Below are 16,230 nucleotides of genomic sequence, written 5' to 3' on the forward strand. Positions count from 1 at the left end.
TAATCAACAAGACAGTAACAGTAATTCTAAAGGATCAACAACTCAACTTCTTCAACAAATAAATTACAAAGTGGAAAAAAAAAACGAGAAAATTATAGTTAATACATTTCAACTGGTGTCAAAGTATGGCCCCAGTTTGGATCTTATTTCAAGCTGGCTGAAAAAAACTGTTATGTGAGGAAACTGGAAATTTGAACACTGACTAGCTACCCGATATTAAAGAATGACTGTTACTATTTTAAGCAATAAAATGTTACTTTCTTATAAATTTTTAGGTCTGTATCTTTTAGAGGTATTCCCTGAATTTAATTACAAATGACCCCTCCCTGCAAAAAAATCAAAGCAAAGACAAATCTACAAAATCTCTCCATAAACTATAAAAACATTACTGCAAATAAGCCAAATGATTTATACGGGAACACAAAAGGACAAGAACAGCTAGAGCACTCCTAAGGCAAAACAAGGTAGAAGGACCTGTTCACCGGGTATTATAGGATCATTATAGGGGCACCTGGGGGGCTCAGTCAGTTAAGCCTCTGACTCTTGATTTCCGCTCAGGTCATGATTTCACAGTTCCCCGATATCGAGCCCCGTGTCACGCTCTGCGCTCACAGCACAGAGCCTGCCTGGGATCTCTGTCTCCCCATCTCTCTGCCCCTCCCCTGCTTGCACAGGTTCTCTCAAAATAAATAAAGTTAAAAAAAAATTTATTATAAAGCTGGACTGAGTAATCAGACAACGTGATATGGGCAACAGGGTAGGAAGATGATCCGACGAAGAAGATATGAATCCAGAAAAAAACCCATGAGTTAAACGGACACTAGATTTATGGCTAATACGGCGCTGCAGGGCATGAAGAGGGTGGTCCTTTCAAATAAGGAACACTGGGATAACCACATCTCCATTCGGAAAAACAAACAAACAATATATGGCCCTTATGTTCTCATTCATGCATGAAAATAAATTCCAGGTTGATAAAACAATGAGCCATCTAGAAAAGGGGTTGCAAACTTTTTCTTTCCAAGCCACACCTAAGTGTCTGTTGCATATTCACCATCTTCGATTCAAAGACTTTTAAAATGCAAAAGTTACTCCAGAGCAGTACAAAAACAGGATATGGGGTAGATCTGCAAGCTGCAATTTGGTGACACCTGTTCTAGATGTTAAGATAACATGTTTATGCCCTATAGCAGGGAAAGGTTTCTTAAATGAGGCACAGAACACGAACTTAAAAAAAAAAAAAAAAAGATGCATTTACTACGTTAAAAATAAATTCTAGGGGCGCCTGGGTGGCTTGTTTAGAAGAGCATGTGGCTCTTGATCTTGGAGTCGTGAGTTCAAGCCCCACGGTGGGTGTAAAGATTAATTACATACATCCAGATGTACATAAAAGAAACTCTCGAGAAGAATAAACTACGACTTTCAAAGACATCTGTGGAGTCAAAACACAAGCCAAATTGAGAGAATGGCATGGATCCAAATTACATAATGAACTCCTACAAATCAAGAAGAAAAAGGTAACAGAAAATTAACAGGAAACTTGAATAGGCACTTCCCAAAACAGATGATTGAAGCAGCTGCTAAATATATAAAAAGGTGCTCAACCTCTCACTGGTAACAAGGAGAGAGCAAAATAAAACCACACAAGGCTGTCAATCGAAACACGGCACGATGGCTAAAAGTAAACGACAATCAGTACAAACGTACTGGCAAAGACCTACTCTCCCACACTCTTGGGGGGGAGGCGGGGCCCAGTGCCGTACAACAGGCTGGGTACTACCTAGGCAACCTGAACACACACATACCGAGACGCCGCAACCCACTTCTGGATATGGGACTCCACAAAAATGCCCTCACAGAAACACAGAGGAAACATCAGAGTGACACAGCTCATAAGATGCGGTCTAAGAGTTAACGTGGCATGCCCGAGGCTGCTATCCTTAGGTCTGCTTACCAGGGTGGCCCTTGGCACCTGTGACCCCAGGTTCTGGGACTGTCATTTGCTGACGAAAGGTCAGCCTAAACTGTCAGCCTAAACTGCACCTAAACTGTTTGCAAAAAGAATACGGTTTATGCCAAACACCTGCTTTCCTTCTGGAAGTCACGAATTTAGGCTAGGCAGAGGGTGTTTGGGGTGCTGAGTCTCTAACAAGCTTCCCTAGTAGGGGGGGCGCCTGGGTGGCTCAGTCGGTTCAGCGACTAACTTTGGCTCGGGTCACGATCTCACGGTTTAAGAGTTTGAGGGGTGCCTGGGTGGCTTCGTCCGTTAAGTGCCTGACTTTGGCTCAGGTCATGATCTCGCGGTCGGTGAGTTCAAGCCCCGCGTCAGGCTCTGTGCCGGCAGTTCAGAGCCCGGAGCCTGCTTCAGATTCTGTGTCTCCCTCTCTCTGTGCCCCTCCCCCACTGTGCACTCTCCCTCTCCCTCAAAAATAAACATTAAAAATTTCTTTTCCCTAAAAACCAAAACAAAACAGCTTCCCTAGTAGGTAACATTTCACATGCCACGTGTTGTTACGATTCATTGCTGGGAGAGTTAAATTTTTTTTTTTTTTCCCCAACGTTTTTTTATTTATTTTTGGGACAGAGAGAGACAGAGCATGAACGGGGGAGGGGCAGAGAGAGAGGGAGACACAGAATCGGAAACAGGCTCCAGGCTCTGAGCCATCAGCCCAGAGCCCGACGCGGGGCTCGAACTCACGGACCGCGAGATCGTGACCTGGCTGAAGTCGGACGCTCAACCGACTGCGCCACCCAGGCGCCCCGAGAGTTAAATAGACCCTGTGTGACTCTACCGGGAGAGGACTCTCAGAGGCTTGATCCTGGCGTCGTCCACACTTCACCCCACGTGCTCCCCTTTGCTGAGCCTGCTCTGTACGCTCTCACCATCAGAGTCACAGCCACGAACGTGGGTGTATGTTAATTCCTGTGGGTCATGCTAGCGAAACACTGAGCCTGGGGACGGTCTTGGGGACCCGACACACAGGCTAAAACTACTGAAAAAAATGTCTAACAGTAAAATCATAATTAAAAAAAAAGCAAAAAACCCAAACACCCCAAACTTATAAGAAGAAAACAACATCCCTAACAGACAGAAGGACAAGGGGCATGAAAAGACACTTATCCCCACACCCCCTTGAAGAATACAAATGATCAGAAAGATTTGGGACGAACCCTATAAACTCAAATGAGATACGTTTTTCATACATAAAACTGGGGAAAAGAAGTTTAAACTCGCAACATGAGGGAGATGTCTATCTTTACACTTCATGGCAGGAGTCAAAATGATGCTCCTTTCACTAGGCAAAGGCAAATACGGACCAAAAGTCTTAACACGTGCGACTGTTTTGACTGGCATAGAGACGTGCTCTGAGTGCCTGTAATGCTGAGCAACTATAAACAATACACCTGTTGTTTACAACACCCCCCCCCCCACCTCCCCGCCCCAACGCTGTCAAGCCCCCTTCACTCACCCTCTCTTCCATGTCCGGCTTCCACCTTGGCCTGTGCTTAGTTACAGTATGGTTAAAACCGCGAACTTTATATTCATAACTGTCCCAGTAACTAACCTCGTTAACGAAGCCTTTAAACATGCTTGGAAGAAGTTACGAATTCAGCTTAGGAAACCTAGGTCTCAAATTTTTCAAACGACAATGAGGTTTCCCCAAATAGAAAGCTCCAATTATTATATATTCCAAGTTACAGAAGAAAGAACTTACCCACAAACTCCCAGTACTTTTTATAATCAGCAGGAAATTTCCGTACATGCAACTGATAGAACTTCTCTTTGTTTGGAGAGCTGATCCACTCCTGTGCCACCTATACACAACAAAAAAGCGCATGAAGAAAGCAAAAACATTCCGGAAAGCCAATGCTAAACAGCAAAATCTCCCCCAAACCAGCAACAGTGAAATGTGGAACCTAAAATCCCGAGCGACAGAAACATGAAAAATCAACGTGTGGCTTCCGGTTTCCAGTTCAGCATGCGAGGAACTCGGAAGTCACCACTTCATCCTATCAACAAAAAGCAAGCTGAGAAATCGACAACCCTTCACATCATCACAAATGACGGGAGCACAAACCTTAACGCCAGGGGAGGAAACCCTGAACTGGAACCGACAAGCCGCTCAGGGGCTCAGCGTGGACAACTCAGTGACGAGGACTCTAGGGGCACCCGGCCATAAGGGGCACCCCGCGCTTCGCGGAGTTTTACCTCTAGGAGGCCTTCCGGGCCCTCGCAGTGAGCACTGGAGAACATCCCTCATGCTCCCAGCATAGGGAGGAAGAAAGACACCACTTTGAAATATACTAGAACGTTCTGATCTTGCAAAGGCTCGATCTTGCAGAAACTCTTTTATTACCAGAGCTGAACGACTGAAGGGAAGAGAAATAACCAACTGCAGCCCCTTCTGGCCCTCCTGTCCCACCTGAGGACGTGCAGGGAACGGAGAAGCATGCGTGCGCTTCACGGTCCACAGGCGGAAGCAGGCTTACGGGACGATCCCCCCTCCTCAACTTACCGCCACATTACTCAAGGGCCCACTTACTGCTGGCTGTTCCCTTCACCTAGCACATCATGTCCACCCTACAACAAGAATTATAAGGTATACTCACAGGCCACAGTCTGAAGAGACTGAATAAGCACCAGAACCAGAGGCAGATGTGGCCGGGAAGCGGGAATGACCAGACAAGGAATTAAAACAAAACCAAACCAAACGAAAACCCCATAATTAGTACGCTAAGAGTTTAATGCGGAAAGCAGAGCATGCAAATTCCAAGAATCAAAAAGAAATGCCGGAGATCAGAAACACCGTCGGGATGAAGGATGCCTCCGGTGGGCTCAGTGGTAGACTGGACACGGCTGGAGAAAGAATCGCTGAGTTTCAGGATCTGGTGCTAGAACCTGCCAAAGCTGAAGGGCGGATTCTCTAACGGGAATCTTGTATTTTGTCGGGCGATCCCGGTCAGGGGGGAGCAAGGAAGGCAGGAGAACCCGAATGGGCTGCGTTGAGGGAGGTAAGGGAGGCAGCTAAAGGGACAGAGCGACTGCCAGGACGAGCGAGAAACCGGAAGACAGACACACAAAGACAAAAACAGAATTTACTGCTTCGTGCTGCTCAATGTAATGTACCCTGTGCCGACTCCAGAAAACTTCATTAATGGTCTATGTTAATTTAAAAACAAACGCAGAAGGGAGACTATCTCCTCTGAGAAGGATTCCCTTATCTCTGTTATCAAAAAACACTTACTCCTGTGCTACCTCTGGAGTTGGTTCATTAGCACTCCGAAGGGTGTCTGTAAGCTCCAGAAGGGCAGTGATTAAGAAAGTGCTTCCTCTGTCTCATCAGCATCTAGAACAGCGTCCGGCACAAACAGCCGTTCAACATTACAATCTAAGAGCTACATCTAAATCAAAACGAGATCAGTTATTTTAACTGTACTCTAATTACTACCGACATTAAAAAAAAAAAAAAAAGCGGCAACTTCAAAGTCTGGGCAGGTATACAATTAAAACATACTTACCGTTTCAAAAGTATTCAGTATCGTCAAAGGGAAAAAAACATTGAAATAATCTCCACAATCTTGAAATCTGACAGGCACCGGTCTTGAGATGGACTGACAAAGGCTGGTGGGGGGCCCACACTGATCAAAGTTCACAAACATTTCGTACTTCCACTTTAAGACCTCTTTAACAAAGGTGTCTGAGATAGACTGTGAGGACAAGAGAACGTTTACCGCAGAGGAAGCTGAAAAAGATCTGCTTTCGCCAAAGGTAAGCTTGTAACCTTGCCTGTTGGAATTATTCAGAGTCCGAGGACGGAGAACATCAGAAAAACTCTTCACCTCACCCACTGGCTTTGGAGACAACACAGAGGCTGGCTGTGGGACTTTCAAAACAGATGGTACCCCGTTTGACTTCTGTTTGAGAGCCGGTGGCGGTGCGGAGGTACTTTCCAAAGACTTCGAAAGATTAGCAATTCGTGAAGTACTACTTGAGCTAAAGACCTTGGCAGTGGAGGGTCTCTTGGACGCAGAGCGGGGCAAGCCCGGTTTACGAAACACATCTTCATCCACTGCTTTAGCTTCGCAGTGTTTGGAGCAGTATTCACCCTGGTTTTGCGCGGCTTCGACACAATCCTTGTACTTACATTTTGTGCTGCTCCAAGATTCTTCCTCCATCGGAGCTGTATCTTTTCCATGAACTATTTCAATGAGTTTCTCGTTACCATTTTCCATCTGTGAACATAAATCCATATCTGCGGGATCGTGCTGGGTTAGAAATATATTCTCATCTTCCGAGTCACTGTTGGATCTGGGCTCTCCCTCTTTCAGAGCGGTCAACTCTAAACGATGTTCTGTTAGGTCGCCTCCACCTAAAGGGTCAGCTGACGTAGAGACAATGGCTTCATGTGTTGCTTTTCTTCCATTTAACACAACAGAAGCGCACTGGTTCGAAAGGCAAGGATCATCAGCCACCTGAGAAACACGTTTCGTTTTCACGGGTTCTGGTTCAGAAGACGCGCATTTTATTGATGGCTTCCCAGTATTGTTAGCACCCACCTCGACGCCTCCTTTAGCACGACAATCTGAGTTATCGGATTCTGGGGCGAGAGTGTCAGGATTCTGTGCTGAACGCAGCCCTGCTCTTGTAGGAGCTCTGCTTTCAGAACCCAGAGAGCCTTGCCTCTTCTGCTTTGATTTGTGTTTCGCCTGCCTTCGCGACTGAAGATCTTGACTTGTCAACAGTTTCTTATTATTTCTGACAGAGAGAGTCTGAGGAGAAATTAATTTAGTCTTTTTTCTGGTATCAACCACTCCCACGGTTTTGCCATGGTCCCGTAACTGAACTAAATACCCTAGAGATCTCTGAGATAAATCGAATGCCCTACGAGGAGCCTTTTTCAGACCAAGTTTTTCAACAGTTGAAGTTGGTTCAGGGCACTGGCGAAGTATCTTTGGTGGGACTATAGCAGGAGTCGTCCTACAACTTATGTAATTCGAACTTTTATTCTGCCCTTTTTTGGTATCTGAATGTGTTTTCTTAGTTTTAGAATGCGGGACTCTCCTAACGGGTTTGGAGTAAGTACGAAGCTTTGGAGAAGACTTCTTTAGTGAATCTGTAGTGCCTCTTTGAAGATTCGACCTGGAACTTGACCTCAGCTCTATACTTTTAAGATCATTTTCAGTCAGACCTCTCTCATTATCAGACTGGTCCTCATTTCTCTCAGAAGGTGAAGGCCTCAGAGGATCTTCAGCTACAGGTTTTTCATGTCGTTTTCTCTTACGTCTTTTCACTTCAGTTTCACAAAATTCCCCGACAGAACTACCACTCTGTGGTTCTGTGTGTTTTTCAATGCCCTCTGCTACTTTCTTAATAACCTCTTCAGATACATAATCTGTATCGTAACCCCAATCGTTCGTGACATCGTTTATGTGAGTCAGACGTGAATTGTTTTCATCCTCTTGAACTGAATTCTTGTTGTCTGGTTCCTGATCTTGCCAAACTGAAAACACCTCATGTGGACTTTCAAACTCAAAAAACTGAGAATCCGATTCCTCAAACTCCAATAGGGACTTTGCCTCTTCTTCCTTTATTAGCTTCTGTTCCACATTTGTACTAGCTACTGAAGTATGCTCCTCTGGATATTCTTTCTTGATGCCTATTTTATCTCGTTTAATGTGTTTCTCAAAACCCAGAATCCCTTCATCACCATCATCATCATCAGAATCTGAAATAATAATCACCTGGCCCCGGCACGCTTCTCCAGCATTATTCGGGTTAGCTGTGAAACATCTTTTATCTTTTACTTTTCTTTGTAGCTGGGATGAGCTTTTTTGAGTTGACTCTGATGGAAACTTAATAACACTGGCTTGGGCTATCAAAGATAAGTTGTGGAGGTCTCGGTCTATCTGGGAATCTGTCAAGGTGCTGGACTGTGGACTGAGGCTAGGAAACTGTTCCCTCAAGTGAGAAGACACCTGACTGGTGGTACTCTTGCCAACTTCCTTATCTCTCGATTCAAGAAGAGTCACGGGGTCTTTGAAGGGAGACGCTTTCTTCACACAAGTATCGGTCATTTCCATAAACGAGACCAAATCTTTACCATCTGCTTGACATTCCTGTATTTGACAGCTATTTTCATGGGAAGAGAAAATATCTAACTCTTTGCTCTTGAATTGTTTCTTCTTCAGCAATAAACTGTTTGGAGATTTTCGCTCCCCGTTTTTATCATCGGGAACGTCATCAGGGTCTAAAGAGAGATGGTTTATGAAGCCATCCCCTTTCTGACCTCCTGAATCTTTCCTTGAAAAGAAACTGTCAATGGTAGACACAGTCAGTTTTTCCTCTAAACTGCCGTCATCGATCAAAGTACTTTTCCTGTGTTGCTTCTTTATTACATGTGATAACTTAGCACAGATTTCAGCTTTCTGTCCCTTAGTTCTTCCTTTTGAGGTTTTGCCAAGAACATCATCCTTGAAAGAGAAATCCTCAGTTGATGTGGACGCCTTCTCCAGAGAGTCGGTGCCAGAATCAGTCAACGAACGTGCGGCTATTATCACCCCTCTGTCACATCCCCTTTCCGGACCATTTCTGGAATCCGTAGGATTCTCCTTCACAGACTTCTGCTTCCCTTTACTTGTTTTGACTGCATCTTGAGCTCTTTCCGGGACAAGCCTGTTGCTACCCTGCTTTATGCATGACTCCGCTGAGAGACGGCCTTCTAGTTTCAAATCTTTTATGTAATTGTGCTCACTATCCTCTTCGCTAGCGTTACTTGCTTTGACCAATCTATTCTCTGGCATCAGAAATGCCTCAGCTTTCATTGGTCCTTTAGAAAATGTTGGGCTGGAGTTTTCCAGACAGTGCAGGCCTTTTTTAGATTTCTTCCCTGTCTGTTCACTTTCTTCTTTATTGTAAGACGCAGGAGGGGTTTTACATACGGGAGTCAGATCCACAAAAGTGCTACACCGAGGTACTTTGAATTTTATGTTTCTAATAATTTGCTTTAAACAAGTTTGTAACTCATGGGTTTCCTGAGTAGTCAACTGCCAACCTAGAGATAAATTCCCACGCAGAAATAAGTTGAGCTTGTCCCAGAATCGCTTGCACAGAGTCTGCTGCCCAAGCTGATACCCTTCTTTAAGGAGACTTCTGATCAGCTGCACACAAGCCAGCTGGACAGAATTAGATGGCATCGAATGCAGTGACAGAGACGATATCACTGCTGCTCCTTTGGAGCAATTTCCAGATGACTTCTCAGAACTCCGTGCAAACGCGGTGGTGGGAAGCTTGGCGCATTTTACAACAGCCTCCACCCACTGCTGGGAACTAACCCACAGCAAGTGCAAACATTTTTTATTTCTGTGCAGTTCAATCACGGACACCAAAATCAGAAGGAAAAACTCAGTAACTTTGTCACACACAGCATCTGTTTGGTTGAGGACATCTTTGACTTCAGAGTGCAGATGGTGAATCACCTCTACTATGTAAGCCACACCCAAATCCTTAAGATCCATGAGGGACTGAACAAAGGGGATGAACCACAGAAACGTGCTATTGTGAACACGCATGTCTTGACCAATATCTGACTGAAGCACACTGGCTAACGTTTCCATCTCTTCGTACATGTTAGGACAGTAATCTGGGCAAATGGCTGATCTCCACCCGGAATCCTAAAATGGAAGAAATACAGACATTTGGGTAAGCAAGCACCATTCGTGGGTGGCGGGCTTAACATACAGTTTTAAACAAGAAAATACGCTGCTTGGTTTTCCTACTTTGGTTCCCATGTATCTGCACATACCCCAAAGAGATGGAAAACAGTTCAACGTCAACATCAGGGGTTCGTGAGGACAGGACACCTGCACGTGCTGTGTTCTTCTTTCCGTCACTCATCCCCCCCACCCCCCACCGCCCATCCCACAACCTTTCCAATCTTCCCAGCTGCCCTTAATCTTCCAAAGGGTGCACCCTGTAGTAAGAGTCCAGTTTCACAGGGCATGATACATCCATTCAACCAGAAACCCCTTATGCAGCAGCTGGTTTGGAGCAACTGTGTATAATAAAATCAGCAAGTCAACCAATTAGGTGCAATGTTGTCTCTACAAAGGCAGGGCAAGTACCATCTGAATTCTCGAAACGCCTCATACCTTTTTGGTCTTTTCAGAGTTGTAATTGTACACGATCTGGCTACAAGTCACCATATCATCCAAATACGACTCCGGTTCCGACTTGGTCCTAAAGTAGTAAGAATAAATAGAAACCACTGAAATGAAGAAAATTAAAAAAAAAAAAAAAAAAAAAAAAAAAGCAAAAAGGAGAAAACCCTGTTGCTTAGTCAGTTACAATAGACTTCCTCACAGAGCCTATGTGAAAATCCTGACACAACCAGACGCCTGGGTGGCTCAGTCGGTTGAGCGTCCGACTTCGGCTCAGGTCATGATCTCATGGTTTGCGAGTTCAAGCCCCACATCGGGCTCTGTGCTGACAGCTCAGAGCCTGGAGCCTGCTTCGGATTCTGTGTCTCCCTCTCTCTCTGCCCCTCCCCCACTCACAGTCTCTCTCTCTCTCTCTCTCTCTCTCTCTCTCAAAAATAAACAAACATTAAAATCCTGACACGTTAACCCAACTAACCTTACAGAGCTGTTCCGTATATTTTGGATCTCTCTATTGTAGCTCATGTTATTGATAATGGTCTGAAACGCCTCAATAGGATCGATGCGTTGACCCCAGACCTTTGATCCGAGGCGATCCAGAATCACCATGAAACAGTGTAATGCTGGCCAGAAAGGATCCACACTATCATCTGAAATACAACGAAGTAACTGCTGAATCACGCAACGATTAGACAAAGACATGAAAGCAGGCTGAGGGTTAGGCTTGCTTTATCTGGGGAGCCACAAAACTGAAAGCAAAGCACCAAGTCATGTAACGCAAAGTGGCGCCAACCACACCGGCTTTAAAAACCTGGTAAATTTTAAAGTTCCTTCTGCATTTTTTCCCAAGCAATGCTATATGCCTCCAAGAAATTTTTAACGGGGAACAAACTGAGAGAGTCTAGGCAAACTCACCTTTCTCACCCTGTCTGCCACACCTGAAACATCCTTCCTACTGAACAAAGCCCGTGATACGGGAAATTCTGGGTTAGCTCGAACTGCATTTTGTATGCCATTTGGCTGCGATAAAGGACCGAATCCCTTAGCTAATGGCTAAGCGGATACACACCCTTCATCCAACCATATCTCAACGTGGCTTTGTTCTCTACTTTTCATCCAATTGGCAGGAATTCCCATCACTCAGAAGCTCTCACCTCCAGTTCTTTCCCTCCTATCAGACGTGCAGTGGCACAATACTGCCTACTCAAAGGCCTTCGACTGCTCCTTAATGTCTCCCAAGGAGATTCAAAGTCCTCAGTCATGCACTTGGAAGATCCTACTCTACTGTCTCTTTCCAGCTTTATTTTTCACGCCCCCATACTCATACCCCATCTACAGCACAGACGGACAGCTGGCTTCTCCCCAAGTAAGACCCGGAATGCCCTCACTATTGGCACCCCCTAGCAAAATCCTATCCGTCCTTCCAGCCCAGCTCAAACGTGCCCTCTCCATCAAACGTTCCCTGGTCATTTGATCTACCGCCCTGTTCTGACACAGTGCTCACTCAGTTACTGATGATGTTATCTGGTCACTCTAGAACTTTCTGCTTTATTTTCCTCAAGGCTCTTAAGCTCTACTTTTTTTTTTTTTTTTTTTATCATAGGCATTTGTGTAGACCTTCTCATACACTTTTTCATCCCTTCCTGCAGCTGACACAGTGTCTTATGCCCAGTAAGCTCTCAAGTAAGGAACAAAGTTATCAATTAGGTGAAGACCATTATGAAAGGTTTCTTAGAGAGGTCACATGACTCACATTTTGAAAGTCAGGGGAACTGGATTAACAGAGAAGACAGAATTGTATGGGCAAGGCACAAAGAAATGACCTATTAATATAGTAAGTGCTGGAAAACAAGTTAGTAATAACTCTGAGAATAACCCAGCAAGAGAAGCTATGCGAACAAAAAAAGAATAACATTTATATAGTTCTTCTGCAATCTTGCACAACTGAGTTTATATCCACATTGGAGTTGCCTAAAGAGAAGTGAATGTGGGAGAAAAATTATCATTATGTTTTTGTAATATCTGGCATGCTGGATCTCTATTCATGCCTTCATCAAGATTAGAAACATTCATTACAGATCCTCCCTGATCAGCCTGACACAACCACAAGCAAAAGAAAGTTAGGGTCTAATAATAAACATTACTACGAGTTTTACACCCTAGCTTGTAAACTATCTGAACAGCACTGTCCCAAGAATACTTTCTGTGATGAGGGAAATGATCTTTATCCACACTGTTCAGTATCAACCACCAGGTACATGTGGTTACTGAGCACTCAAAGTACAGCTCGTGGGACTGGAAGACCGCATTCTTCGGTTAATTTTAATTAATTTAAACGTACATAGCCACATTTGGCTAGCAGTCACCATGTTGGACAGTGGAACCCTAGAGAACAGAGGTGAAATGAAGAAGAACCAGGAAAAAGGAAGACAGAGGGACAGGAGAGGCTTTCCCCACAATTTTAACTACCACGTCGTTGGAAAGGTATTTGCTAGTCTTGATTCTACCACTAACTGGGCATTTCAACGTGAAGAAGTAAGTTAACTTCCCTGGCCTTCAGTCTCATCTTTTATGAAGGTAAAGTGTTGAAATTGAACTCTCAAGGTCATTTCCAGTTTAAAACCGTGAATCTGTGACTGAACCATAAACACGTCCATTCCTTTTTCCATGCCACACACCCAAATTCTTGCAATGACACTAATGTTTTAAAAGGGCCCATCGCAGCATCCCAAAGCATTTACCAAATAAAGATTATTACCATCTGCTTGCCTCTCCATGGTGTGAAGTATTGATTGCATGAAATCATTCTGTTTGTCTGAGCCCAGCAACAGGGAGTCCATAGCCTGCTCCTCAAGAATGGTCAGCAACATGCAAATACCTGTAAGATCATTTACAGTTTTCCTGACTTGAGTAAATGACACCGTTCGGAGGCTTTCTCCGGCTTAGTTGGCAAAAGAGTAACAAGGCAGTAAAATGAAGCAAACCAGTACCCGCTTCCTCCAACACTCAGGTCTGAGACACTCAGACACCACCGCTCCCAGTAACAGGACTTTAGACCGACTTGGACAGAGAAAGGGAAATGGTACAAACTTGGTTAGAAATCAGTTTCAAAGAGGATTACCACACAATTCGTTTCTCCTCAACTCTAAGATGCCTCCAATTTTAAGATCACCGTTATTCTGAGAACTCATCACTGCCAAACAGGACACGTGGCTGTAGGACTCAGAATCAGTGAAGCAGGGGAGACCTACTTTGAGTCAGTGTAGAAGTTGCTGAAAACCAAAGCGAGTATCTCTTTCACCAAGAAATATTTTACAGATGGGGAAATCTCTTACATCAAACCCTACTAAAGTCCATCGCTACGCCAAGGTTTTGTTATATCGAGTACTGCTTTAAATACAAGATTTGCCACCCTCGAACACGCACCTCTTACAAAGATGGTTTCTAGAATAAAGTCTCAAAACAAGAGATGTAATGGCTAAGTCAATTTAATGACAGCACGAGAATTGGGAACCATGAGATCCTTCATTTGATCACCAAGAAACCACTTCCTTTGCAAGATACTCACTGAAAATGATAGAAAACTACTAGTCATACTCGTGTAGGAACGACACTCACCTAGCCAATAGTTCTTGAAGTTGGTGGTATCGTACATGTGCGAAGGCAGAAGAATCAGTTTACCCTTCTCGAGGACAGAAGAAGTGTAGATGTCTGGATCTTCCAGAAGCCCCAACTCAATGACTTTAAAAAGACAAGTCAAAACCTCCTGCAGATCATAATAATCATCTCTGTCCACTTTTCCCAAGTTCCTTGCGGTCAGGATAGCCCAACGCCGAACCTAAAGGCACAACACGTTCGTTACTTCATTCAATAAGTAACTCTCCATGCACGGCAAGAACCTAATTAAGAAAACAGGATTCTCTATTTTAAAAGACGCTAGATATTGGGGCGCCTGGGTGGCTCAGTCGGTTAAGCGTCCAACCTGGGCTCAGCTCATGATCTCGCGGTTGGTGAGTTCGGGCCCCGCATCAGGCTCTGTGCTGACAGCTCGGAGCCTGGAGCCTGCTTCGGATTCTGTATCTCCTTCTCTCTCTGCCCGTCCCCTGCTCTCTCTCTCTCTCTCGCTCAAAAATAAAGATTAAAAAAAAAAAATTAAAAGACACGAGATACTAATGATGCAATACTTAGACCCTACTTGATCCTGATTCGAACAAACCCTAAAAAAGCGTTTATGAGATAGATAATTACTTCCATCCATTTAAACACTGATTAGAAATAGGACATTAAGGAATTAGTACTTTAGGTGCAGTGGTGATATTGTTTCATTTAAAAAAAAAAAAAAAAACCCTTATCTTTTAGAGACATATTTAAGTATCTTATGGATAAGATGCTCTGATGTCTAAGATTTGCTCTAAGTAATCCAAAAGGCAACACAATATCGATCACATATTGGTACCTGAGAAAGCTCAGTGATGGGCAGAAGGGGGTTCATTACACCATTCTACTTTTGTATGTTTATAATTCTCCATAATAGAAAGTTGAGAGGGAAAAAAAAAGTGGAGCCTCAAAAGAAATCAAAAGTCACCTCTAAATGGCAATACAGCAAGGGAAGTGATTTTAAAAATTCTTGTGGGCTATGAGTTAAACCTAGTAATCACAACCAACCTTAAAAAGCTAAATAAAATAAAACAGAAAAGACCAGCGTGCATCCCGCAGGAGTAGGATTTGAGGAAATGTTCAGCTGACATGTGCGTATGTGTGTATGTAACCAATGAAAACCATTTTTTTTTTTTTTTTTACTGTGGATGGCCAGAAGTTTGAAAAACGGAGCTAGAGGACACAGGAATGGGCTGGCTCCGTGCCAACATAAGTAATCAATTTTAAGCTTTTGGAAAGCATACAAAGGAATGCATGAGTCCATACTGATAATAAATAGGCAAGTAAGTGGGAGAAAGCAAAAGAGTTCTTGATTATGATAGTGGAACTGATGTCCAGGACTAACCGGCAAACGTGGAGAGTGCCGGGGTTGGGAAATGATTTTGCAAATCTTAAAAAAAAAAAAAAAAAAAAAAGTGATTCAGGCAAAAGCCATTCAGTTAACGCTCAATTTGGGAGAAAATTCTGCTGAGGAGCGGGGCTCTTCTGTGGTCTCCCAATAGCTAAGAAACAGAAATTAAACAGTGAGGAAATGGCACACCACCCTGACCGGCTAATCAAAATGAACATAACCACAAAGAGCAAGTGACACGGGAGCGCCTCTGAGGGTGACACTGAGGAGGACAGAACATCACTTCTATGCAGCCCTCCAGCTGGAACGCGTAACCTGAACCTACCAACAAGGAAACATCAGACAAACCCCAAATGAGGAGCATTCTGATTGGGGGGGGGGGGGGGGGCCGGGCAGGGATGACCGCACTCTTCAGAAATGTCATAAAGGACAAAGGCTGAGACAGTGCAGATTAAGGGAGAGCAAAGCAAACAGCAAAACCACCAGGCCCGGGGACCTGGAGCCAGGCTGCCTGTATGACACCCGGTCACCCCACACTAGCCTGGCTGGCTGTGGCCAAGTCTGACTCGGTTTCCTCCTCTATACATTACCTGCCTCACTGGGCTGTTGTAAGGCATTAAGTGAGTTCACATCCGGAAATTACCTCCTTCATTCTACTTTCTTTTTTATTCCATTGTTCCCTAGCTTCTTAAGAGGAATAATCAGCTCATTAATTTTGAGGCTTTCTTTTCCACAATTACTTAAAGATATAAATTTCCCTGAAAGCACTCTTTTGCCACATCCTACAATTTTTTAATGCGGCATCTTCATTATAATTCAGTTCTGGGTATGCTTAAGTCTTAATGACTTCTTTTTTAGCATGTGCTACTTTCAAAATATGGAAACTCATTTATCTTTTCATTAACCTCTATCTAAATTGTGTTATGATCAGAGATCACGAGAGGGACGATGCCAACGCTAAGTCCTTGCAATGTGTTGAAACATGTAATATTTATCACAAATTAGAACGTGATCACTTTTATCGTTTAATGTATATTTGAAAAAATGGCTAGATGCCCAGCTCACAT

The 16,230-nt window shown here is 44.0% G+C and overlaps 1 protein-coding gene across 7 annotated transcripts in view; it reads right to left on the bottom strand.

Moving 5' to 3' along the window:
* Nucleotides 1-16,230, bottom strand: part of SETX (senataxin) — a 65,583-nt gene that overhangs the window by 36,541 nt on the left and 12,812 nt on the right. For all 7 annotated transcript variants that reach the window (XM_040482718.1, XM_040482716.1, XM_040482717.1 and 4 more), the window contains 6 exons: nucleotides 13,774-13,993; nucleotides 12,914-13,033; nucleotides 10,634-10,805; nucleotides 10,150-10,237; nucleotides 5,521-9,672; nucleotides 3,717-3,816 (listed from right to left, as the gene is read on the bottom strand). In XM_040482718.1, coding sequence (XP_040338652.1) covers nucleotides 3,717-3,816; nucleotides 5,521-9,672; nucleotides 10,150-10,237; nucleotides 10,634-10,805; nucleotides 12,914-13,033; nucleotides 13,774-13,993 — 4,852 coding nt within the window. The remainder of the gene's footprint in view (nucleotides 1-3,716; nucleotides 3,817-5,520; nucleotides 9,673-10,149; nucleotides 10,238-10,633; nucleotides 10,806-12,913; nucleotides 13,034-13,773; nucleotides 13,994-16,230) is intronic.

This window comes from Herpailurus yagouaroundi, unplaced genomic scaffold, assembly GCF_014898765.1.
Source record: "Herpailurus yagouaroundi ecotype Mexico unplaced genomic scaffold, PumYag 160, whole genome shotgun sequence".
NCBI classification, from domain to species: domain Eukaryota; kingdom Metazoa; phylum Chordata; class Mammalia; order Carnivora; family Felidae; genus Herpailurus; species Herpailurus yagouaroundi.